We start from the raw sequence: 25,881 nt of genomic DNA on the forward strand, positions 1-25,881 counted from the left end.
ACACACCTGGTGCAACTAATGAAGCCCTTGATTAGTTGCATCAGGTGTGCTTGAGACAACACCTGTTTAGCACATTTGCTCTTTTATGAGGGATTCTATTCAGGGGGTTGAATAATTTTGAGACTGCAGAAGACATTAAAAGTTGCATTTTCAGGTACCACTTGAAACATTTGTTGAGTTGAGCTATGTCAGTTACTTTTGTTTGATTTGTTCATTGCAAACAGCTGAAAGTCTGTAAATGTAGCAAATAAACCTGATTTGCAATGGGGGTTGAATAATTTTGATTACAACTATAGCACATAAAAGTGCTCTCTCTCTCCATTTTAAATAGGCTCTATATATTTTTCTTCTTCTCCCTCTCTATATAGAGCCTACTTAAATATCAGAAGAAATACCTTCTGACACCATCAAAAGACCATGTAATGAAGATATTAATATCATGAGTGTGAAATACACCTGTTGTTTATGTCAGAAAGATGTCACAACTATTTGAAACAGTTCCAAACCACATATGTGGAAATATTTTAGACAATTCAGCAAACTCATTCAGTCACTGAGTAAAACCTGTAACTGAAATGATTAAACCACAAATGATAGACTCATAAAGCTCTTTTGCTACAGTTAACAGAGCATGAATACCACACATATGATGATGCAAAGCAGCTCTATTCAGCGCTGACACACATCTAAAGTCAATGTTTGCTTTGCCTTAATTAAACACAGTTCCCATTGACTCCCCTGTCTCGGTATGTAAAAGTCAAATCAATATAAAAACAGATCAATGGAAAAATAAAAGACTTCAATGGCCATGAATTTCACTTGTTATTTAAGTAAATTTAATAGACAGGTTACATAAAAAAGATGCTCTAAATATAAGTCTTAATCAACAAAGTAAATCTAAGGGAACAACTTATAGCCACAGTTTTAGGATGTTAAAAGCAATACAAACATCAAGAAACCAAGTTCATCTTATTCTGTACTACTGTAACAACTAACAGTCTAAAATTTCTGAATTTTTGTGTCAAAGACATTGACATAGACTTGCAAAGTTGTATTAGTAATTATGGTAATACTTTACAACGACGTCCCATTAGTAAAATGCATTAGCTACCATGAACTAAGAATGAGTAATACATTTTTCAAAGCATTTATTAATCTTTGTCAATGTTAGTTAGTAAAATTTAATTGTTCACAATACATTACCTAATATTACAAATAAATCTTTTGATTATAATTTTTTTTATTAGTAAATGTTATGATTAAAATTGACTAATATGAATAATAAAATGTTTTAGAAGTATTGTTAATTGTTAGTTCATGTTAACTAACATAGTTAACTAATGACACCTTATTGTAAAATGTTATATAACTAGGTCAATGTAGTATAGCATAACGGTAACACTTTACAATAAGGTTCATTAACATTAGTTAACTACCTTAGTTAACATTATCTAAGAATGAACAAGACTTCTACAGCATTTATTGATCTTAGTTTATATTAATTATAACATTTATTAATACATTATTAAAAATCAAAGGTTGTAATTGTTAATATTAGTTGATGCACTGTGAACTAACATGAACAAACAATGAACAGCTGTATTCACTAACATTAACAAAGATGAATAAATACTGTAACAAATGTATTGCTCATTATTAGTTCATGTTAGTTAATACATTAACTAAATGTTAACTAATGAACCTCATTGTAAAGTGTTACCAGCATAACAGTATTATATTCTACTAGGAAATACTAGGAAGCACTCAATCTTGAAGAGTATTTTCATTTAATGTCTCCCTTTAGAGCGTTCACGACAGTGATCTGTAGTAATAAAGTGTATTGCTTTCAAAAATAGCCAGTAATGTCCTGAGGTTCCCGACAGCCTTCAGCTATCAATGCTGTCAACAACTGAAGGTCTTGTCTCCTGTTTATGCTAATGTATAGCTAACGTTACATACATGAGATGACAGACTTGGACTTACCGTAAGCACAGCTGAATGATATACACCTACTATATGAAGCTCATAAAATCCATATCTGAACCCGGATATGCTATCAGCACAGACGCGAACAGATGAGCAGACATGATCTGATCCGAATCTGCTGTCCGAATTGTGACGCTATCCGCTCCGCTGAGATCTGATTCTGCTGCGACGCGACGCGCGCGCCCTCCCGCTGCGGTCACATGACCATCAACACGTGTCAGTCAGCTGATTTCACTTCTACCTTTACAGTCCATGGTACAGAGCAAACAAACAAACATGACTAATGTTTCAGTTTTGAAAATTAAAGAGTTTAACTCTTAAATTCTATCCACATCCCATGTTGCGCCTTTGGCAAAATTAAAACGAACGTAAATTATGTTGAAACAATCACATTCGGTATAATCAGCATTATTATTTTTTTGCATTTCTTATTTATTTTCTTATTTTATTTATTTGTTTGCTTGCTTGTTTTATTATTATTATTATTATTATTATTATCCCTGCAGAGGGAGCGTCGAGCATAAGGGATCATGTAAAATTATTTATTGTACGTTTTTAAAACGCTTGCACATTGTATGAAAAGTAACTCGTTGCCTCGTAACCGTAACACAAACGTGATATCTATTATAGAAGAGTCTCTCGCAACATGCGCACTTTGAGTGGATATATGCACGTTTAGTTGGTGTTTCAAATGAACGTTTTTGGTCAAAAATATTAGTAATTTAGTGATAAGCCCTAAACTAAACAGCGCGTCATCATCTGTGCAGCAACAGTCCCAGCAAAAGCGAGACTTTTGAGCTGGTAGAGAGACAATCGGATCGATCATGACGGTAATTTCACATTTAATCAGAAGATTGAACTCACAAAGATCAGTTTATTTTGCTGCCAGATATCTGGATATCGTAAATCACTTTTTTTATTTTTTAAAGATAACTTCGCTGACACTTAGCTTTGTAGCTAGCTTGTGATCCTCTCTTAGAATTGAATCAAATATGTTTTCTTCTCTCACGGACAGACTCACGAGTTTTTTGTCGACATGACATGTGAGGGATGCTCTGGTGCAGTAACTCGAGTGCTTAAAAAACTGGGTAACGTTAGGCATTTACATATTTCAAACTGTCTCCTGCTGTAAGTCATTTAACCGTGTGTATTAACCTGTCAAAGCTATTTAAACTAGATGTTTGTGAAAGTGAAACTACATTGGTTAAAAACATCCTAAATGTAGCTTAATTTCCTTTTGTTTTCTTCTTTTTTTAATTAGATGTGCCTTTTCATGTGAGGACATTGTCCCTTTAAGTCTTTGTCATAGTTCATAGTTCAGTTGTGTTTTTTTAGCAGATGTCAAGTTTGACATTGATCTCCCCAATAAGAAGGTCTTCATTGAGTCAGACAAAGACACAGATGTTCTTCTGGAAACACTGAAAAAGACTGGGAAAACGGTTACCTACATCGGTCCAAAATGAAATATTATAACTTACATTAAAAAAAAACTACAAGGTAAGAAGCAGCTGTCATTAATTGCAAAGTAATATTGATTGTGGTACTTTCTCATGATGGTGATTTTGCAACACAGAAATATTGCAGTTGAGATTACCTAAAGTGGATGTGTGTTCAACCCTATTTTGACTCGTTGAACCATGTTTTAATAGGTCAGAATCATGCGGCTTTGAAGATTATAAAGTGGGACCATCACACATCAGATAAATCATCGCGTATCTTCGGGACCACTGAAGGAAATCTGTTCAGCAGAGCATCATGAAGTGCAGATATAAGGCAGATTTTTTTTTTTGTCAATTATAATAATGTTGAAATCGAACCGTTTACAGTGTGGTTGTTTTCATGCTACACTTGTCTGCTTGGAATTAATGTAAGTCTCCAGATGATTATTCAAATAAAGATTCCTGTATTTACCTGGAGGAAAACAAAACTTTGTGAATGTTTGGTGTTTGTCTAAAACTGGTATAACTGAGAAGGATATTCCCCCTTCTATGTAAAGCGCTTTGAGAAAGCGCTATATAAATGTAACAAATTATTATTCATTATTTTACTTTTATAGTTCTAATTAATATTTTGAATTAGTTTTGAATTTTATATTTTCATTTTAACCTTAAAACAGGCAATGTGTACCACAGGATACATATTCTTTAGTCTCTTGTAGGAGGCACGAGAAATAATTTTTCATCCAGTGCTGTTGTCAATATCATAGTTGAGTCTGTTTGGAGTATGTGGGTCACATGACTTGGTTCAAATTTTCTGTGCTCAGTTTTGTCAGTTTGACCTAAAGCCAACATAGTGCTGGACATTCTGACTTTGTATAAAGTAGGCATATATTAATCTGACTTTAAAAAAACGAAAAAAAATACACCTGCTAATATTAATTGTGAACATTGTCTTAAAATGTTGAAATAGAAAATTAAGTCTTATGTTGATCATGCTGTTATTTACCGCATTTTGAAAAACACACCTGAAAAGTCTAACTTAAGTCTTTATGGTTACTTAGAAAATGATCATACAAAAGTTCACACAAAAGTTGTATCATAAATCACATTATATGATTGATTAAGGATGGAGCTAGTGCCTGCAGGACACTGGACCTCAAGGGCTAGAGTTTCCCACAACTGAGGTTGAAGACGAAACAGCAGTGAACAAATATGAGAAATGTATATGCCTCAATTTTAGGACACTTAGACATGTCATGCATGCAGCATATTACATTTTTTTTTGCATCAAACAAATCACAGAAACATTGATGACTTGGGCCTTTTTTAATACCCTTATAGGGCAACGTATCCTGGGAGAACAACTCATAATATCTAATCTATATAAAATATTTACAAAAATTCCATTGGATATGTTTTACTGAAGTCCAGATGATACTAAAAGTGACATGAAATTATTTTTTGACGATCATTTTCCTCTCTTGCCTGTTTTAGGGTTAATTTTAGTTAAGTTTTAGTTGTTTTTCTGTGTGTTTTGTCATTTTTATAAGTTTGTTTTTAAATTATGTTTCTATAGTTTTTATCATTTTCTGTGTTATTTTAGTACCGTACATCGAGTTAAACTAAATGCAAATGAGAAATGTTGCCTTTGCAACTATCTAAAATAGTTTTATATATTTTATTTCAGATAGTGTTTATATTATTTTAAGTAACGAAAATGTTTTTATGGTTTTAGTTGTATATTTCAACAAATATATATTGTTCAAAAAATTTGATTAATATAACTGTGTTAAGAGAGAGCTAGATTAAATGCTTAATATAATTCTTACCTTTTAATGGCACTTTCAACTTGATTTTATTTTCATCTTCATTGCTTTTTTACACAACACCTTAAAGAGGTTGTTCATTTACTCACCCTCATGTTGTTCCAAACCTGTATGAGTTTCTTATGTTGAGCACAGAAGAAAATGTTTTAAAGAATGTTGGTAATCAAACAGTTATTGGAACCCATTGACTTCCACAGTATTTTTTTCCCATTATGGAAGTCAATGGTTACGTCAACTGGTTACCAACATTTTTCAAAATATCTTATTTTGTGTTCAACAGAAGAGAGAAACTCATACAGGTTTGGAACCACTTGAGGGTGAGTAAGTAATGACAACATTTTGGAGTGAACTATCCCTTTAAGGCACCTAATGAAGTAATATATTGATTGGTTACAGTACAAAATCACATCTTTATATTTGTGAAGCAAACGGACTTCTGTCAGTATGCTTACGGCCTCGGCACCAGTAGGGGGCAATGTTACCCTTTCAATAAAACAAATCCATTTTCCAGGCAGCATTTTTTTAATTGAGTGTCTGAATGTTTTTTCACCTCCATGACCCCCTTGGTGGACTGAGAGATGTATACATTAATGTATTTACATTATTTATTATGAATGGTTTGTTGGGTTAGTTTCCATAATACATTTTATTGTGAAGAGAAATTTAAACTCTGAATTCTTGCTTTTTGAGGATTGGTTGAAGTTACAAAAATTTGTTTAAGATTCGTTGCAGACCCCCTGTTAAAGATCTCTGTTAAATGTAAACTGAATCTACATCACATAAGTTAAACATTTACTATATTTTGTTGGAATGCAGTTTTGTTCTCATTCTCATGATACATTAGAGCTCTACTGCCCTATTGATGAAGGCAAAAGCCCACGAACATAGAAAACGTTATGCAGTTTTTGAATGCAAAAAGACCCAAAGCCATTAGTTTTAGTTGATGTTGGCAAGTCAACTATATACATGTCCTACCATCACTGAAAAGGTGGTACAACTAATTTGAAATAAATAAAGCTTGCGTTTTAGGGACACTGTTTAAGGAGATGTTCCCAGGAAACCACAAGGATGGCTCCACTAGGGAGGTATTCTAGAAGTACAAGGGTCACAATCACAAGAGAGTAACAAAGAAATGCCATACAAGCTGTTTCACAAAATGCAGTTAAACAGAGTCGTCAAGCTGCTGCTGTAGGAATGTATTACAATCAGTAGCTCAAGGGACAAAGTCTCATTTTAATACAAATGACTGTGCACACTGCATGTACTTTAGGTGTTTTGCTGGATACCAATATGTCTATAGCGCATTTTTGTACTTTAGAAATGGGTGTTTGCTGAATACCAATAAGTCTATAGCACATTTTTGTGCTTTAGAAATGGGTGTTTGCTGGATACCAATGTCTATAGCACATTTTTGTGTATTATCAGCCATGTCAGGTGTGTGGAATACAGATCCACAAAATATAAGTGAGTGTAGCATTGTTTTCATTGATGTAGAACATGTTCTTACCCGAAAAGAATCTGAAAGAGTGAATCAGCGACTTGCTTTTATCCATTGTTCAAGCTGGTTTATAAGGGTGTAGCCTATGAAAGCAGAGGAGATGTTGACAGGCATTGCAGCTCCAGGGCTGTCAGCAGGAGCAATTAACAACTGTATACTGTATATCTATGAATATATATTTATTTACTGATTAAACAATACCATGTAACTCTAGAAATAGATCCCAGTCTGGACAGACTGCAGCAGTGTTATACATCACACTCAACAACTAACCAAAAGACAAGAGTAAAGACTGTCTTCAGCCATGCCAAGCTTCCCTGGTTTTAAGTGATGGGAATAGAGATGGAAACTCGCTCACACTACTGTGGTGTCCACACAATTGATCTTTTGTTGTGTGGACTGGCTGGATTGAAAAGAGAAAATGCAAGGAATGCTCAACCATCCAGGCCAGAAGCCTTCTTCACAACTGTAACGTGCCAAAAAGATCTGCATGTTTCCCGCCGGCTGGATAAAGCAGAGAATGGCAAAGAAACCCATAGGTATACAACAAGGATACAAGCAGCTTATGCATTAATGACTTAGTTCCTTCACTTTTTTTTTCTTTGCATGACAAATGAAGTGACAGTTCAGTTCAGATTAAAGTCAGCTGTACCTCAGAAGTTTCTTTTTGCCATCAAAAGTTTTTTTTGCAGATATCACCAGACACAATATAAGGGCTTCATGCTCACTGAGTAAACATGTATCCTGAGTAAAACATGTACTTTTACAAAACTGCTAGCCAAGTCACATTTATTGTAATTCAGAATCAACAACATACTGGAAAGATTTTAGCCTTTAATGAAAGTTGAGTTAAATGCAGCATCTAAGGCCACTGCTAATGCCTGAATGTCCTCAGGTGACCAGAGTCATCATTTCTGTTAGATTCTTTGGACAGACTATAGAAAATAAACTAACATAGGCTATATTTTCAGTCAGTTCAAATGCTCATCTACACAACAGCACCACATCTTCAATATTTTCATAGTGTGGTAATACAGTATCAGAGACCAGTTTAAATTGCAATGCTTATCAAGGCTCAGTTTAGTGCACAAAACAAATGAAGTGAGAAATAGCTTATTAAAGGCAGGATAGGTGATTTGTTCCAGAAACAGTTTTTGTTATGCTGGTTGAAGGTCAGATCGAGAAGTTAAGTGGTCTAAATGTATTTATATATCATCTGTGGAAGGTGTAGGACCATAAAATATTTGACCAATCATTGCATTCAGTCCGAATGCAATGATACAATGTCCTTCCTGCCTGTCAGCGTATGTATTTCCATACCTCCACGCAGCAGCAACCACCTTTTACAGTTCCTCCTGAATCATACGAATCCACCAAGAGATGGAGGTTTTAAATCTAGGCTTTAAATCTAGCTTGCTTCTGCTAGCCTCTCAGAAAAATTAAATTACCTACCCTATTTTAAGTACAGTGCCTAAACCTATTCCTACATCTTTTGCCAGAGGAATTTTTTTTTTCATGAATAATTAAATTAATAGTGTGATTTTGTTAAACACGCACGCACACATGCACACACACACAAGTGTGTATCAAGTGTCAGACACAGCTGCTTGGTTACAGGCTCGAACAGGGCTTTCCCTGCAAAAATGTACAACTACTGTATCACAAGATGCAGTTCAGAGTCCTGGCCAAATCCAGTATCAAATAACTACAATCTAGAATATTTGCATTTTTCCCCTTTGGTACTTTTTAAAAAACAGTAAAATATGTGCAAAGGATAAAATCTACTGATAAATGTCACATGGCATTGAAAAGAATTCCTTCCTTTTTTCAAAATATTGTGCCTACAGGATATGACTATAGAGTGAGATCCCATGCAGGATGAGACAAGTGTAATCATGTACTCTGATCAAGGTAACAAAAGCACACCCTCAATCAGTGTGCAGACTTCTCCATCTCAGCAAACTTACATATAATAGAAGAAATACAGCTTTTCAAGAAAAAAATATATCAATGAAACATGACAAAATGATCATTGTAAGATTTCTTAAAGCGCTAGTAGCCTACTCGAAAATAGGGAAGCTTGTTTTAATTGGTCACAATTCGGACTATTTACAAAAACATCAGAATTACGAGATATAAACTTGCAATTCTGACTTTTTTTTGGGAACTGTGAGTTTTTATATTTTGGAATCTCGCGAGTCTTAAATCTTGAGAGTTATAAAGTCAGAATTGAGAGATATCAACTCACACTTGTAAGGAAAAGTCACTATTACCTTTTTTTTATTATTTATTCCATAGCGGAAACAAGCTTCCATAATAAAATGAAAAAATATTTATTCACCCTCATGTTGTTCCCATAGTGAGCCTGTCAAGTTATTATTTTTATTATTATTAATTAATTAATTTAATTATATTAATTATTTATTTATTATTCCAAATAATTTAAGAGCTGGTGGAGGCAAGATTTTCAGTGAATATTATCTTGTAAGGCTGTTTGGTATTTTTACAGAAAAACAAAACAATAGGATTCTTTGCTGTGTGCAAAAAAAAATAAAAAACTATTAACTTCACTGATATAGTCCACGAGTAAATTAGAACTGGTTTGCAGCTGCCCATGCTGCATAGACTCTATGGATTATTGATATGATTCAGATTTCAGAAGAAAGCTGCTGATGTGGCAACAAAAGGACATTTTTATGAGATCATATTTCTACTCTTAATGTTCTTGTCATCGGCGCTGTCAAATGTTTTAAATGTCTTTGGTATTGAATGCTCCTTGTGGGGATTATAACGGAATAACGGACTACAGGAATGTAATTATAAAATGAATTGATTAAAAATGAGCTGCAGTGAGATTGATAGAAGTGTTGTTCACAAAGTTGGCGAGGAAATGGAAAAAAGGGAAGAGAAATGAAAAGGAGGAGGCTGGGACTGATAATTTAGCAGTTCTCCTGAAGGTGTTAAATGGGTTATGACATGAGAAATCAAATTTTCCTTAATCTTTTGACATATAAGAGGTTTCTGTACCAATAAATCATCCTGCACGTTTCATAGCTTAAATCACCCTCCTCATAAACAAGGCATTTAATAATCAAGCTCGAAAAACAGCTCGTTTCGATATTCAGTGACCTGTGACGTCACACGGGCAAATACATTTGCATATGACTGCCTCCAGATCAAGACATTGACCAATAGTTATACGTCATCGCACCATAGGCCCCGCCCACTGGCATTCAGTCGCTTAATGTCTGACATTTGCCTGCACTGCATGTGAGCATCGCATCAAAAGCAAATAGAACCCATTTTAATCACTGACGCTGCTACACTGGATACAGTAGATGTGTGTTCAGTTTCTGACATACTCCACACTCTTAAGTCTGTCGACAACAGGACAAATGGAAGAGTGTAAGAACATTCGCTTTGACACGTCCATAATCTGTATAGAGACACGTGTCTCTATACAGATTTCAGAAGGATTCCAGCATCAGAAACAAGAGGATGGTTTATTTTAGTGGCGTCCTGATTCCTGAATCTGGTTAAAAGGATTAAATGTTTGTTCGGAGCATTTTGTTTTGTAAATGAGGCACAATGTAATGGAAAGTTGGTAAAGAAACTTTTGGTGACAGATGAAGTAGCCAACTGTATCTGACAGCAGCTGCATGACAAACCGCAAGTAAATGATTTCCTAATGCTTTGTCTGTAAGGGTTTTATATGGATAATTTTTCAAAACACTTACTCAAGTGCAATAGTTGGACATTGATACTGTTTCCTATGCAGTGACGTTAGCCAATCATAACAATGGCCATTTACTGACAAGCCTTAAAGGAGCCGCCCCTTAAAAACTGATCATTTCAGACAGAGGGTTACAAATTATTGTTTTTCTGCATATATATATATATATTTGTTTTGTTGAGCAAACTTTATTAACGTTATAAGTGAACCTCAAGGAACAAATTAAAATAATTAAAAAAATTCCATGTCATGACCCCTTTGATCTAAATCAAACAGTGTAAGTAGTATTTAATTTCTATTTTAAATATACTGTGGGGTTCAGAATGTTTGAGTTTTACATATTTTATGTTTTAATTTTTTCAAAAGGTTCAAACAACTTTTTTCTTTCAAGTTTAAAATAGAATCCTAGATTTAGACCCTACTGTAGCTACTAAACTTGCTTGAAATTTCTCTTTGAGTCTCACTATATTATGAAAAATGAAGACATATAAAAAATTCAGTTTAAGTACAACCTGAACATAATCACTGGGCTTCATCTAGTCTTGATTGTACACGTCAGCAGGTCACCTCTATCAGCAGATTCTGCAACAATCCCACATCCCACAACGCTGCATTCTGATCTAGTCAGACACTCTAGGCTAGGGAATCATAACATTCTAACTATTCTGTCCATTTGCTCCATCTGTCAGTTTACCATTATTGTCTTCCTGAATCGACAACCAGATGTTTTCTCTCCATGTCTATCTGTCCAAGTCATCTTTGTAATAAAGGAAATAAGCAATACAGAGGAAGCTCCATTGTATTTTGTCTAGTACATTGCTTCCATCTGTTTCTCCACGCTTTCAGAGTTCTCACCATAACACGGCTTTCTTTAATACCTCAGCATCTTTTTACTGTCAGATGAGTTGGCCACTTTATGGCCACAGATTACATCTAATCCTACACTGAAAAGGATTTGCAGCATCATTGACAGTGTTGTTAGATCCATGGCTTAATCTGCATCTAGCATACCTTACAGTTTATGGAGATTAATACTGTCTGTACACTGCAGATGCAGCACAAAGAAATTAGAATTGCTGCAATAATTTTATTAATGTTTTAAATTAAATGTTATAAAAACATGACAATATATAAAAATGATTAAAAAATAAATACTTGATTTCACAATATTGACCAATAATGTTTTAAATTAAATAATAAAAGAACGATATTAAATAAATAAATAAATACTTGATTTCCCCAAATTGACCATCATCCTTTGATGTTTTAAATAAAACATTTTTTTTTTAAACATGACAATAAATAAATTCACAATATTGATCATTGCCCATTGATGTTCTAAAAGAAATAATAAAACACATTCAATAAATAAATACTTTATATTGCAGTATTGATCGTCATCCATTAATATTTTAAAGGGGTCATGACATGTTTTTTTTTATTTTTTATTATTATTTTAATACGTTCCTTGAGGGGTTTTTGTACAACAAAACAAATATAAATGCAGAAAAACAATCATTTTCAACCTTCATTCTGACCCTCTGTCTGAAATGATCAGTTTTTAAGGGGCGGCTTCTTTAAGGCTTGTCAGTAAACATCAGTGCATAGGAAACTATGGGTGCTTCTCAGTCCTCAAATTGATGCTTCCTCGTTTCCTTGCTCCTACGTCCTCCAGCCCGTGACCCGGAAACCAATCGTAGTCAGCCATCTTGAAGGACATCTCAGTTTTCTAAATGCACCACAAGAAGTCGAGGAATGAGGAGTGAGGAAGCTTCTCGAGGATTCATGAGCGAGGATCCACAGGTGTATCCTTCCCTCGCATCCTAATGGGCCGGAGCTGAGACGCGAAGAAAGGAAGTGAGGAAAGGAAACCAGGATGCACAAATAAGAAATGAGAGGCACCCAGTATCAACGTCCACTCGCTACATCCAACGCGATGCTCACATGCAGTGCAGGCAAACGTCAGCCATTAAGCTACTGAACTCCAGTGGGCGGGGCCTATGGTGTGATGATGCATAACTATTGGTCGATGTCTTGCTATGGAGGCAGTCATATGCAAATGTATTTGCCCGTGTGACGTCACAGGTCACCCAATATCAAAACGAGGCAAATTTGATTTCTCACGTCATGACAATTTTAAGCAAACAAACAAATAAGCTTAGCAATAAATTAGCAATTACCATTGTGTCCTTGAGCACTGGACCTGTACTCAAAGTCTACAACTATTCAAGCTGGATTCAGAGCCTGCACTATGATATTATGCACCTGAATCACATAAATAAAAGAGTGTGTGGCATGTGGTAGTAGTTTGCACAGTAGCCACACTAGCAAAGATGATGGGGTCTATTTCCAAATTACAGAGCAGCTCTTGAGACAATGAGACGGTTCACTGTGAAAAGACACGTTAAATTTGTGTGGCCTCCTTTCAGCTGACGTAATGACAAGGAGAGGTTTCTCTTGCCAAACACATTCTGTCATTGTATTTCCCATCGCAACTTTTTTTGGAGGATGAAAATGAATTGCTTTACTGACATTATAAGTTATATAACATGTCGATCTCTAAATAGTATTTCAGATTTATCAGCATAATGCCACCTGAGCCTGCTCTATAAATCATGATTTATTCACACATCCTGTTATATGTACAGTGTGATGATATATTCCCGTCCAGTGTTGATATTATTCGCTGGTCCCGTTGGCCAGAGTTTACCTAAAGTCTAAACAGGAACTAGGATGAAAAGGGACCTTATTCCTTAAAGGATGGGAATCTTTGAAGAGCCTGTGGAACTTTATTGAGGAAATGGTGGTCGAAATCCCACCGACTGGTGTGTAATTCAGAATCGAGCTATTTTCAGTCCGGCCCCAAGAGAGGTATTTCCCGTAAAGGATCCAAAAGACGGGCTCTTTCCAAATAAATCAAGGGCCAGCATTTGTGATGCAACATATATATATGTGTGTGTGTGTGTGTGTGTGTGTGTGTGGGGGGGGGGGGTCATTTTTACTGACCCCCCACCCCCACCTCCCTCTTTATAATAGAAATGTGTCAGTTGCTGTTCTAAATCTCAGGGAGTCTGTGACCCTTTGCGATCTTGTTAGATCATCTCACAGACAGCGCCACGTCTGCAGTGGATAGAATAATTACACCTCCTCCGTGGCCTGCTTTCAGTGTCTGCAGAGGCCAGAATGGAAAATGCCACGTTGCAGGGAAACTATTTTTTTCCAGCGTTGTCTCATCCAGATGTTTCTCTCCTATAACTGCTCTGTACACTCAAAAAGTACAGACATTAGCAATCTATAGCAGAGTGAACCTCTTTGACTGTGAATTTACAGCAGATGTCTGATGGGTGGAATGAAACGGTAGGCGTGATTAGTTTAGTCTGGTGGTCAGGACACTCAAAACTAAGAGACAGTACAGTGGGATGGGCCCCTGGAATTTCAGACTGGATTTTTTTACTTTTTTTTTTAGAAGATTCAAACATTTGACACTCTCTCTAAAAAAATTCTGTGATGCCAATCTGAAATACATGCTACAGTCAAAATATGATGATTAAACTAAAGATGACTAAAGATGATTTGCGCACCATTATCTGATCATAAATGCTTTAAGGATCATACATTAGTAGGAGTGAATTACATTATGGGATGTGTATGTAAAAATCACTTCTGAGAGAAGTTTCTATAGACCAGGTCTTTCTGGGCGGATGAAGCATTTACACATAAGAATCTTACATCAAATATTGTGTCAAAGAATCAACAGATTAAAAAAATTATTATTTAATTTCATCTTTCCATCACATAAAACAAGTAAAATGTTCTATAGTACTATGTACAGTATACTGGGTCATTTTAAAGTATAGCTTATGTTGTTGATTGAAATTATATTGGTTCATTATATATAGGTATTTTATAGCCTATGTTATGTTTTTTTTTTTTTTTTATGCATGCATTTTTATTATGGGAATTTACATGGGTGGTCCAAAGTTTGTAAGATAATATGATTTTTTTATGTTTTTGAAAGAAGTCTCTTATGCTCAACAAGGCTGCATTTAAATTAGATAAAAAATACAGTAAAAATGTAAAAATATTATGACAATTGAAAATAACTTTGTTCTATTTTAATATATTTTATAATGTAATTTATCCCTGTGATGCAAAGCTGAATTTTCAGCATCATTACTCCAGTCTTCAGTGTCACATGATCCTTCAGATATCATTCTAATAATATGGGGGGTATCGTTTTAGTTTTAACAAAAGAATAAATGGTACATCCAAGCAGACAATCCCAAAGAGTTCGCACTGTTATTCGGTTTCTGTTGCTTATTCTCTGCATGAGTCTTTCTTTGCTTCAACATTGACCTGCATGATCTGACATCAAGCTTAATTAAACAATTCTTAGCTGGAAGTGAGAATCTTTGTATATCAGACACACATTATAGGCTGGCTTGTTATGTTGGTATGTTCCCTCAAACTGGCAGTTAAGTTTACTAAAAATGTTCTTAATAAATAATAATAATAAGTTACAGACTGTAACACACACCTGTTATTTTTCTAAAACTATTGAGCCAAGTAAGTTACACTTTATTTCGATGGTCCACTTTAGACACTCTACTAACTATAACTTTACAACTACATGTCAACTAAATCTCATTATAATATTAGTGGACTGTACTAGATTGTTAGGTTAGGGGTTCGGGTCAGTGAAGTAAGTCGATGTACTTGCAAAGTCACTTAGTAGAATGTCTAAAGTTGAGCATCAAAATATAGTGTTAGCAGATATTAAGCAGACAGTCTACTAATACTCTAAAGACTATAGTTGATATGAAGTTGCAAAGTCGAATGTCTAAAGTGGACCATAAAAATAAAGTATTTAACACTATGAAATGATAAAGTTAATGGTCACATACCTACAGTAAAGTTCAAACATGAACTTTACTGTTTTTAAAGTTCAAACATGAACTTAGTTAAAAGTATACATTGAGTATAAAGGTCCACGTGAGTTGGATACAGAGAGTTAACTGTGGGACGTCCCACCCTAACTGAGTGAAAGGGGTTGACCGGACCTGCCCACAGCAAATGTCTTCTGTGGGAACTTGTATTGCTGTTAGATAGTTTCAGACCCTTCCAGCAGCTGACTTCTCCTCAGGCTTCTCTGTTAGACGGACAGAAGGTAAGAGCATGCATTTGGGTCCTCTTCCATTCTTACGTCCAGCATAAAGAAAACATTCAGTCTATGGTCAAGTGTTGATTTACTAATACTTTCAAACCCATTGCCAAAACAACTCTTAATAATACTAGCTTGGTTTTTGTTTTTGTCTTATACTTGCATGCTAAAAAGATTGTGAGGGTTTTCAACATTCCTATGTCTGAAAGCACAGATTTACTGACCTCTCTGTAAACCTTCCACTGGAAACAGGTGTCAGTTGTTTTATATAAACTTTGAGTTGCTTATTTATTAATTATGAAATCTTTGTGAAATTAAAATGAGCAGATTATTTACCAAGCTAAAATTCTTACTGTGCTGTTTACTCAAAGTGTGAGCCTAAAACGTGCACATATTGAGGTATTGTGTGCCACATATGCAGCAGGAGGGGTGAAGACAGAGTGAGGGATGGAGGGGGAGGGGAGAGAGATTTGGCCCAATAGACCCCTCCCCTTACAATTACTCTCATCAAAAGGAATGCGTGTTTCCATGGTGATTTTTCACCAGCTGTTTGAGACCATGTCAAATGAGGCAGATGTCGCTGCTGTAGAAAAACAAGAATCGTGTGAAGACAAACTGTCAGTCTACAGCTGCCGGAGGGGCCGAGTTTTCCTTAAAAAAGTTTGAAAACCGTTTTTTTTAACCGTTTTTTTTTTTCATAAAAATTTGCATATCAATTGATTACGGTAAAGGTTCCAAAAGTGGGTTTTTGCAGCAATGCCATTTTTGGTTCCCCAAAGAACCTTTAGGTAAACAGTTCTTAAATGAACCTTCTAGCAATTAAAAGGTTCCATGGACGATAAAGGTTCTTCATGGAACCATAGATGCCAATAAAGAACCTTTATTTTTAAGAGTGTATTTTGCAAGATTTCACGAGAAATGTGTGGTATGGCATGAATAATATTTCCCCCGTGGTGCAGCAAGAGATTTTCATGAGAGATTGGTGGAAAAAAATATCATGTGCCTTTGGGTGAAACAGAAAAGGTTAAATGTGTTTTGTTTTTTTTCTATCAATTTTGCATGCAGGGGGTTTGTGAAGAAAGAAAACCCCAAAAAAACAGTTTGTCTTATGGCTTATATTTACATATGCATAAGATTTACTGTAGGCTAAAAAAAAAACTAAAACACACACACACACACACAAAAAAAGTTGCTTCCTTCTTACAATCACCTTGGATGTTTATTTCAACTTAAATTACATTAAACTTAAATAAATTGAGTTGGATCTTGTATAACCTATTTAAAAAAGCTGAAAATTGCTTAACTTATTTTGATGAGTTAAAGCAATGTAATATGTTAAGTCATAACTTATTGATCATAGAATGTTTTTACAATGTTAGTGAATCCCCCCAAAAAACTGAAGACTTATGCTTTCTAAAATAAAAATAAAATTAAGTTGTAGAAATTGAAAAAGGCAACAAATCAGGTTAAGAGTGAGGATTAGCACAAATCAGGTTTTGACCGCATTTTTAACCCAATGGTTCGTGGCTTGCGATCATCTTGAGGATCAGATAGGAATGTAAATGAATAAGTCATATTTCATGGCCACAGATAAGGTCTTTTCAAGGTGATATGCTTTAATTTAGAGTGAAATTCATTTCCTTTCCCACAGACAGTTGCTCTGTTCTTTGCACTGGATAAAGGAGACCGCTAGGCAGTAATAACAGTGCGGTTTAACTTACAAACAGCAGTGGGGGGATGGGCTGATGACTTAAAAAGGTCAGGTGATTGTTAACTCAGGTTACACGGATCTTATTTGCTCAGTCACTCTCTTTTAACTGTCTTTTGTCTAACTCAGAGCTCCCTGTACTCCTTTTCAGCAAAGGATGAAATTTCCTCTTCCCCCACCTTGTTTTTCTGCACAAGGTTTAGCTTTGTAGGAGCTATTCGTCGGCACAGAAATCAAGATAAGGTTACAAAGAGATGAGTTTTCATTTCCCGCAAAACAAAACCCCAGGAATAAAACAAACGTGTTGATTTGGTGCTGTAGCACATTTCAAAGTTAGCATGTCAATGCTGATTTGTTTGAAACCCCACTTTTGTCACATTAAATCTTTTTTTTTTTTTTTTTGGGATGTGACTGGCAGGTTCAGTTTGTTTCAAGGGAGCTTTCAGTAAGAAGGAGTCTGTTTTTCTGCTTAGCGCTAAACGTCGCACAGATGCAAGCAAGTAATTGTGCCGTAATGGACAGGTGGCTTGTGCAGAGGTTTACTGTTCATGCCAAGTGACTTCCTGCTCTATAAATCAAGCATGCCCACCATGCCAAACTCTATCCCAGTGCTGGGCATTGATGATGATATTTGTGTTTAATATTCTAAAACTACCTTGGATGATATTAGTGTAAGCATAACAAACATATTTTCTCAGATATTGTTTAGTATTTAAATTTGCCAGAGATGCGTTGGCAGCAAGTCAAATATAGTGGATACAGTTTTGCAGCTTATTTGTTTATCCAGAGATTGAACCACCTGTTTTTCCGCTTCGGAGAGGAAGAGAACTCCGTCTGCGGAGCTTCTGGAAAATGACTCTTTGGGGAAAAAAAAAAAAACGTAGAGTACTGAGCTGCTGTTTTCCTCACGGTTTACACCCAACAACCTGCTGCTTACCTTACTTAACTCTAAATTAAATATTGGGTAAAAATGGCATCCTTTATACCGCTGACTTTCCTTCAGTTCAGGCATGTTTGATTTTCAATGCGACCTTCCAAACAAAATAAGTTGTTTTGCTCTAAAGTGACTCCATTAGAGTAGTGGACTTTTACTTCAGCCAAAAAAGTGAATTACATAAATGTGCCAAGTCGTCTCCTGAAAGGAACTGAGCAGACATCCAAATTAAATACGGGACATGATGTCGGGTCATTTCCTTCGTCCTATGACTCACACAACCTGTTAAAATAAAACGTTTTTGTTGACGGGAAGCGAAAAGATTCCTTGTCTGCCATGTTTCAAGACGTCAGTATTTGAGGAGGGTGACAGAGTCTCTGTAGTTTTCCATGTCTAAGTCTATTAGAGATGTGGGGTGTCTGACCTTGATTCGAGCAACCACCTTCTTTTCCTTTGCCAAAGAAAACAGGGCCATTGAAAGGTTCACAAAACTCCTTATACGGCTTTCATGTGCTGAAATCAAGAGATCATGCGTCATGCACTCAACTACAAGAGTTCTTAGGTGAACTGACCGAAAATATGACTCAAAAATCAAATCTAATGGAGGATCCATGGATTTCCATGACATATCCGAATCTAAAACCACATTTTTGATTAAATATTTGACAACACAACCAACTGGTCAATCGGGGTCAGAATGAGCCTCCAAGGAATTTGCCAATTGAAATTGATCGGATGTTTGTGGTTTGCTATAGCTGTGATCCCATGTGATTGACAAGTTGCCCCGCCCTCGCGCCAGTAAACACATCATCTGAGAAGAGATGACGCTGCAAGATGGAGGGGAAGTTATTTTGTTTAAAAATTATGAAGGCACATGAATGAAAAAAATAAATAATGATGTGCACAGATAAATAATTGTAATAAATACTGCAATATTCCATAAAAACAAGAATTTTCAATATTGATTTCATGACTTTTAGTTGAAAGTACGCATTAAGTACGCATATGACATTTTGATTAAAAATAAGGGCTCAAAAGTAAAAATAATAATAATAATAATAATGAAACATGCACGTATGAATCTTTCACAATGAGATCAATAAGATGCAATTAGAAAATAAATAGAGTGAATTTCAACTTCATGCCGATTTTAACTAACCTCATGCAGTTTTTCATGAATAAACTAGGAATTTTGAGCAACCTTGAGCAACAAGCCAAGGAGATTCTCAGCAGTTGCTGGGCAAATTATTCTCAGGTCAGTGGTTTCAAGAAGACTCCTTAATTCCCACAAGAATTTTATATCTCGGCCAATTACTGCACAGATTTTATGCACTAATCCCACCCATTATCCACTCATGCACAAACAGGCCCACCACAGCTTGAGGGGTGAGAAATTAGCTTTGTAAGTCAAAAACCAAATATGTCGGGACACATTTTCATCATGCCCGTTACATGAACTTGGATCCTCCCTCAATAACCAATAACTTTCATAATCAAACACAGTCAACATTAGCATCAAGCCTTTTCATGTTCAGAAATGGCATGGTATCTTTTGTTTCGCAGCTAGTTTCATTACTGCGTCTGTGTTTTTATAGAAAAACAATAGTGTCTGGCTTTGATCTGTGATCTGAAGTGCACCACAAATGCTGTTGGTAGAATCTCCCCAGTGATGGTCTACCGATGTCTGCTTTGAACTTTCCAGCCATAAACAAAGTATATCTATATTGATTCAGAGAGACAAGGGGGAAAGCAAGAGAGATCTTTGGTACAAAGAAAATGGACGTGAGAGTGAGTGCTTTCAGACAAACAGCCCCTATCTTCCTGCAGGAAAGTGTCGTTTCTCAAGGAGAACATATCGCATCAGTCCGTCTTCTAGGGGCTCTTTGAGCGAGAGGAAAGCGGTCGAGCTAGCAGAACAAATACACACAGAGCTCTTATCTCAATCAGCTTCTGTGTCTGGAGAGACTGACTTCTGTAGGCTACTTATCCGTCGTCGAGCATACAGAGCAGGTCTGGTGGCCCGAACGCGTGTGGTTCAGCATCTGAGGTGTATTGATCTCTTGTTACGGGTGGATTTATATAAAAGGAATATATAGGGCCAACTGGAATGTTTGTGTGTGATTTTGTTGTCTCATACTCCTACAAAACATGCATAATACTAACATGATAATGTGATGCTCTGTAAATACTCAGGTTTTGGGTGTTTTTGCTTAGGCTGAAACTCAAGATGAGGGTTTGGATCTTCTTCCTGTTCTGCCTCGCTGGCAAGACTCTGGCTGCTCCAGTAAGTAAATCTGAAAGAGAAACATTAAATAAATCTATTATTTATATTGAGTATTATATTATAGATATTGATTTTATAATAAGTAAATGAAATAATATAAAACAAGCTTTGTTTTAAAAACCAAAGAGCATTTTTTTAATGTCCGTAGCTCCCTCAATAATGTTGCTTTGTGACTAAACTTTGACTAAACTCCATACAAAAATTTTATTTACAGACCGAAGAGGAGCCAGTCATTGAAGAGGTATGTTATATTTATTTAAACTGGTATATAAATCTTTTTTTATTTTTTTAATAAGGCCAAACTGCATTTTTAAGAAGCCTTGTCAAGCCAGTCATTGGCCAAAAATAGACACCTCAACCCCATTATGGGACCAGATGTGTTTATATATGCACATGTTCAACTTCCTGTTAAATTCCCTGGGGGGACTGAAATCCATAAAAGTTTGAAAATATATCTAAAATGGACTAATTACAATTCATTGCTTCGCCACATGTGCACACAGATGCCATTTGTGTTGGACACAAAAGCAAAACTCTTGTTGTGGCTGTGCAGTAATGTGGGTCATTCGCTCCCAGTGCAGTTTTACATATTTTCCTCACATAAAAGAGGAAAGCTGTGTTTAAAACTGGGCTTGGTTCTACAGGCCATACCAATAATCCTTCTTTTCTGTCTGATAATTCAGGATCTGGAAGTGGGAGCTAACCCAGTCCAGGTGGAGACCGGAGAATTTGATGAGGCCATTGAAGTTGTGGAGGATGTTATTGCTGAGAGTGAGTTTGATGTCTTTTCCACACCACCACCACCAAAGTTTTGTACAGTACAGAGATGTTTCTGCTGTTTGCATCATGTCTTCTGTCCCTGTATATGAGTGAAGTTGTGATAACGTGTGTAGATGTACATAAGACCATGGGTAATAACAGGCTGCAGATAAGTCAGATGTAGACAGCTATAATTATGTTTTCAGACAGTCTAAGTTATACTGGACAAAGTTGATGCCAGTGCCAGTCATCTAGCCACATGATGTTTTTGCCAACCACAAAATATTTAGAAAGGGGAAAGAAATGTAAATCCATTGGAGAAGAATTTTATTGAATATATGCCCTTTAAAGGAATAAAATAAAATAATATAAAATAATAAAATAATTTATATATTAAAAATGACAAAAAAATGTAAGGGATAGTTCATCCAAAAACGTAATATTCTGTCATTAATTACTCACCCTCATGTTGTTCCAAACCCGTAAGACTGTTATTCGTCTTCGGAACACAAATGAAGATCTTTTGAATGAAATCTGAGAACTTTCTGTCCCTCCATTAACAGCCTACGCAACTACCACTTTCAAGCCCCAGAAAGGTAAAGACATCATTAAAGTAATCCATCCAACTCCAGTGCCTCAGTTTTCTGAAGCGTCGCGAGTGCTTCGTTTGTGCAACAAACATAATTGACCATTTAATTATATTTAAAAAATTCACAAACAAAGCCCTCGCATCGCTTCATAAAACTGAGTTTAAACCACAGGAGACACATGGACTACTTAAATGATGTCTTTACTACATTTCAGGGGCTTGAAAGTGGTAGTTGCGTAGGCTGTTATTGGAGGGACAGAAAGTTCTCAGATTTCAAAAATATCTTCATTTTTGGTCCGAAGATAAATTAATGTAAAATAAATTAATCATCAGTGATTTTTCCTTACAGACCCCTGCCTAAACCATCACTGCAAGAAAGGCAAGGTGTGCGAGGTTGATGACAGCAACCAGCCCATGTGTGTGTGCCAGGACCCCTTGACCTGCCCCGCCCCAGTTGGAGATTTCGAGCATGTGCGTGTCTTTAGTCATTTCCTTCATTTCACATCTGTCTCAAGTCTCCACATGTGCAGTGACAGCAATGCCTAGAAACACATGCACACCATTTTAGCAGTTTGATTGAAATGCTAGTTATGTATTTAGGCATGTCAGTAAACATTAGTAGGATACCTTGGGGAAATCCAAACCTGTCAAGTTGACAACCGTGGCATTTATGATTGCTCATATTTCTGTCACAGGTCTGTGGCACTGACAACAAGACCTACGAGTCCTCCTGCCACTTCTTTGCCACCAAATGCGCCCTGGAGGGCACAAAGAAGGGCCACAAGCTGCACCTGGACTACATCGGACCCTGCAAATGTGAGTGCACAGCAGTGAAGGAAAACAAGGCACAAACATTCAAACAGACTCTGAGTGTAAAATTTAGACCACTCACAAACTCAGCCATGAACGCAAGTGGAAGTGAGTGCTTTGAAGTGATTGATGGCTTGTAGCTTTGAGGCGTCCCTGTTGCCCCCTCCAAACACTGAGAACAGGGCGAGCCTGAGCTTGCCAGTGCTGCTCCACAAAGCAGGCGGAATCCCCTTAAATCTGCCTCATCCACTGTCGTTGTACGCCTGATGGGATGAGTTCGGGACTGAAGGGCTCAGATGGAGCTCCCGCTGCGGCGTAGTCTCATTGCTAAGCAGGGTGTCTCAGTAAGAGACTCAGAAAGAGTGTTTTTGGCATTAACGAATTAGATCCTAACATCTTTAACATTAATATTAGCCAGAGGGCTGTAATTTGCCTCCTTTTAGACTATCATGTTGCATTATGTGCTAAGAGGCGTGTTAGCATGCTGTTTGTGTTTATTATTTATTACAAATCGATTGTTTTAATGTTTGGATTTCCCCTCAGTCATCGCCCCCTGCATGGACAACGAGCTGAGCGAGTTTCCCCTGCGCATGAGGGACTGGCTGAAGAACGTGCTGGTGACCCTGTACGAGCGCGATGAAGACAATAACCTGCTCACCGAGAAGCAGAAACTCAGAGTCAGTTCAACTGTTTGCCTTTAAAATACTGTTTGACCAGCTGAGATTTCCATTATCCTCTACATAGCAATGTAAAAAGAATTTTAACTAAAGATTAGTTCAGTGACAGGGAAAGACAAAGAAAAAGAAACACAAACATTCCAAAAAATATTGCGGCCATTTCATATAAAATTTCCATCCATTTGAACATAAACTAATGTGATGCATATTTTATCAGTCATAGATCATTGATAAAAAAATAATTAAAAAAATACAGGTAAGAATTCTGTAATACTAATAAATTGAATGTGTTTTAAATACGCAATAACCAGGTTTATATGTTTCTCATCAATATATCCCAAATCTCTTTAACCAACTTAATATTGCTTGTTCCACAGCTAGCCATATTTTAACCATGTTCATTTTAATTGAATAAATGTAGTTAATTGAATAAAGGATTTATGCTGATACTAAGCTATTTGATACTAAAAACATGAGGTCACACTTTAGTTTAGGGTCCATTTCTCTCTATTAACTAACTATTAACTACGACTTTTGCCTCAATAAACTCCTAATTATTACTGCTTATTAATAGTAAGGTAGTTGTTAAGTTTAGGTATTGGTAGGATTAAGGGATGTAGAATATGGTCATGCAGAATAAGGCATTAATGTAAAATCAAATAGATGCAAATAGATAAAAATAAAGATTTTTTTTTTTTGGAGTAAAGAAATCTTACCAGTTTCTACCCGTTTTATTTATGAGTGACTGCAAATATGCATCCCCTTAGGTTTATTAGTTTATGTTAAAACTGTATCATCCAAATGGATAGAAATTTTGTATACAATTCAAATGCATGAATCTTAAATGTAAGCCTAAAGACTTTTTGAGTGCATAATTTAACAACAGTCAAAGCCAGTTGGCGAAACTACTGAAATGCCAAACCTTATGCTGTGTTTTTAGGTGAAGAAGATTTATGAGAATGAGAAGAGGCTGCAGGCCGGTGAGCATTCTCTGGACCTTCTGGCCCTGGACTTTGAGAAGAACTACAACATGTACATCTTCCCCGTTCACTGGCAGTTTGGCCAGCTTGACCAGCACCCTATTGACGGGTATGTGTAACTCATTTTAGCCATTCCAGCTAGACCCAAACCTAACATACTTCAGAGAAAATGACGCTAAAAAATAAATATTTTATAATAACTATTACCTTGATGGTTCAGCTAAGTGTTTTGGTAGCAGAAGCTAACAGTAGCTTTCAGTAGCCAAAAAAAAAAAAAAAATGTTTCAACTTAAAAGTTTTAAGTTTAGTCAACTTGAAATGTGAAATTCGACTAAGTGACAACTTGGATATTTGAGTTGACAAAACTTAAAATTTTAATCCAGAACAAAGTTGAAACAACAATTGTTTTTACTGTGTAATATGCCAGTAAATTTTTTTATTAATCTAAAAGCACGTGTTATTTTGTGTTATATAAGGTTCCTGTCCCACACCGAGCTGTCCCCTCTGCGTGCTCCTCTCGTCCCAATGGAGCACTGCACCACCAGCTTCTTTGAGCAGTGCGATGCTGACAAAGACAAGTACATCGCTCTAGAGGAGTGGGCCAACTGCTTTGGAATCAAAGAGCGTGAGTTTTTGACCATACGATTCATACTGTATTTCTTTAATGTTCAGTTCATTTTATTTGCTAACTTTGGCTGTTTTCTGCTTTCAGAGGACGTCGACACTGATCTTGTCATCTGAGCACGTCTTCCATTGACGCTTCCTAGATACTATTGGGGCGAGGTGCTAACCCTTAAGTTAAAATCAAATTAAAGGTGCTAATTGCGATTTCTAACAACCTGCATATACCACTAAACATTCATAATGTTTAAAAGAAAGTGCACAATCCACACGGTAACTATCACAATAAGTGATTGAACACTGCCCATTTTTTAAAGTTAGTTGAAGTTGGTAAGTCAATGTTGGACAGGCTGTATTAAAGAGAGAGTTAAATATGATGAACTATGTATGTTGCAAAAACACTTTTTTTTCGCTTTGGAAATGGATCCACAAATGTTTGTTTTTTTAAACTCAGAATCAGGGCTTGAATTGTAAGTTTGGAGTTTGGATGGTGGAAATGTACAAATCAAAATAAAGTTTCCAAATAAATGTTATTTCTGCTTGCTTTATAAACTTTTAGTTTAATTTGTTGCACTCTTTGCGGTGGTGGATTATTTGTTTTGATTTCTTTATTAAATCTGAAAACGTCTTTTAATTTGAGCCCTGAATATCTACAGGCGGATGTTTTTATTTGCATATTGTTTCCTGTCAGACACCAGGGCCAAATGTTGAGTGTTTTAAAAGTTGAATAATAAAAGGAAATATTAATTGAATTCAAGAGGACAGAATCTCGCCGGATGAGATTTTTTTTTTTTCTCCCTCTAGCATGTTCACATACATTTGCAGTATTTGCCACAATGTGAGCACTATGAATCTCTTTACAGAAATAAAAGCTAC

The 25,881-nt window shown here is 36.1% G+C and overlaps 3 protein-coding genes across 4 annotated transcripts in view; 2 read left to right on the forward strand and 1 right to left on the reverse strand.

Annotated features, from left to right (window-relative positions):
• slc36a1 (solute carrier family 36 member 1) overlaps positions 1-2,173 on the reverse strand; it is a 37,890-nt gene extending 35,717 nt beyond the window's left edge. The window contains exon 1 of the mRNA XM_084133694.1: positions 1,984-2,173. The gene's annotated coding sequence lies outside the window, so the exon portion shown is untranslated. The remainder of the gene's footprint in view (positions 1-1,983) is intronic.
• Positions 2,174-2,714: 541 nt separating this feature from the next.
• Positions 2,715-3,913, forward strand: atox1 (antioxidant 1 copper chaperone). The gene is made up of 4 exons (XM_084132477.1): positions 2,715-2,816; positions 3,002-3,074; positions 3,325-3,483; positions 3,636-3,913. The coding sequence occupies exons 1-3, from the start codon at positions 2,811-2,813 to the stop codon at positions 3,447-3,449; spliced, it is 204 nt and encodes a 67-aa protein (XP_083988603.1). The 5' UTR covers positions 2,715-2,810; the 3' UTR covers positions 3,450-3,483; positions 3,636-3,913.
• Positions 3,914-15,520: 11,607 nt separating this feature from the next.
• Positions 15,521-25,538, forward strand: sparc (secreted protein, acidic, cysteine-rich (osteonectin)). Of its 2 annotated transcripts, none has more exons than XM_084132639.1 (10): positions 15,521-15,649; positions 20,479-20,569; positions 20,784-20,810; positions 21,253-21,340; positions 22,267-22,388; positions 22,613-22,733; positions 23,271-23,404; positions 24,345-24,493; positions 24,861-25,009; positions 25,097-25,538. In XM_084132639.1, exons 2-10 carry the CDS (start codon positions 20,513-20,515, stop codon positions 25,123-25,125), a joined length of 876 nt encoding a protein of 291 aa, XP_083988765.1. In that variant the 5' UTR covers positions 15,521-15,649; positions 20,479-20,512; the 3' UTR covers positions 25,126-25,538. The 2 variants fall into 2 exon arrangements, with proteins under 2 accessions (XP_083988765.1, XP_083988764.1); XM_084132638.1 differs by having other exon boundaries at positions 15,529-15,649; positions 20,500-20,569.
• The last annotated feature ends 343 nt before the right edge of the window (positions 25,539-25,881 follow it).

This window comes from Abramis brama, assembly GCF_963993115.1.
Source record: "Abramis brama genome assembly, chromosome: 13".
Classification (NCBI taxonomy): Eukaryota; Metazoa; Chordata; class Actinopteri; order Cypriniformes; family Leuciscidae; genus Abramis; species Abramis brama.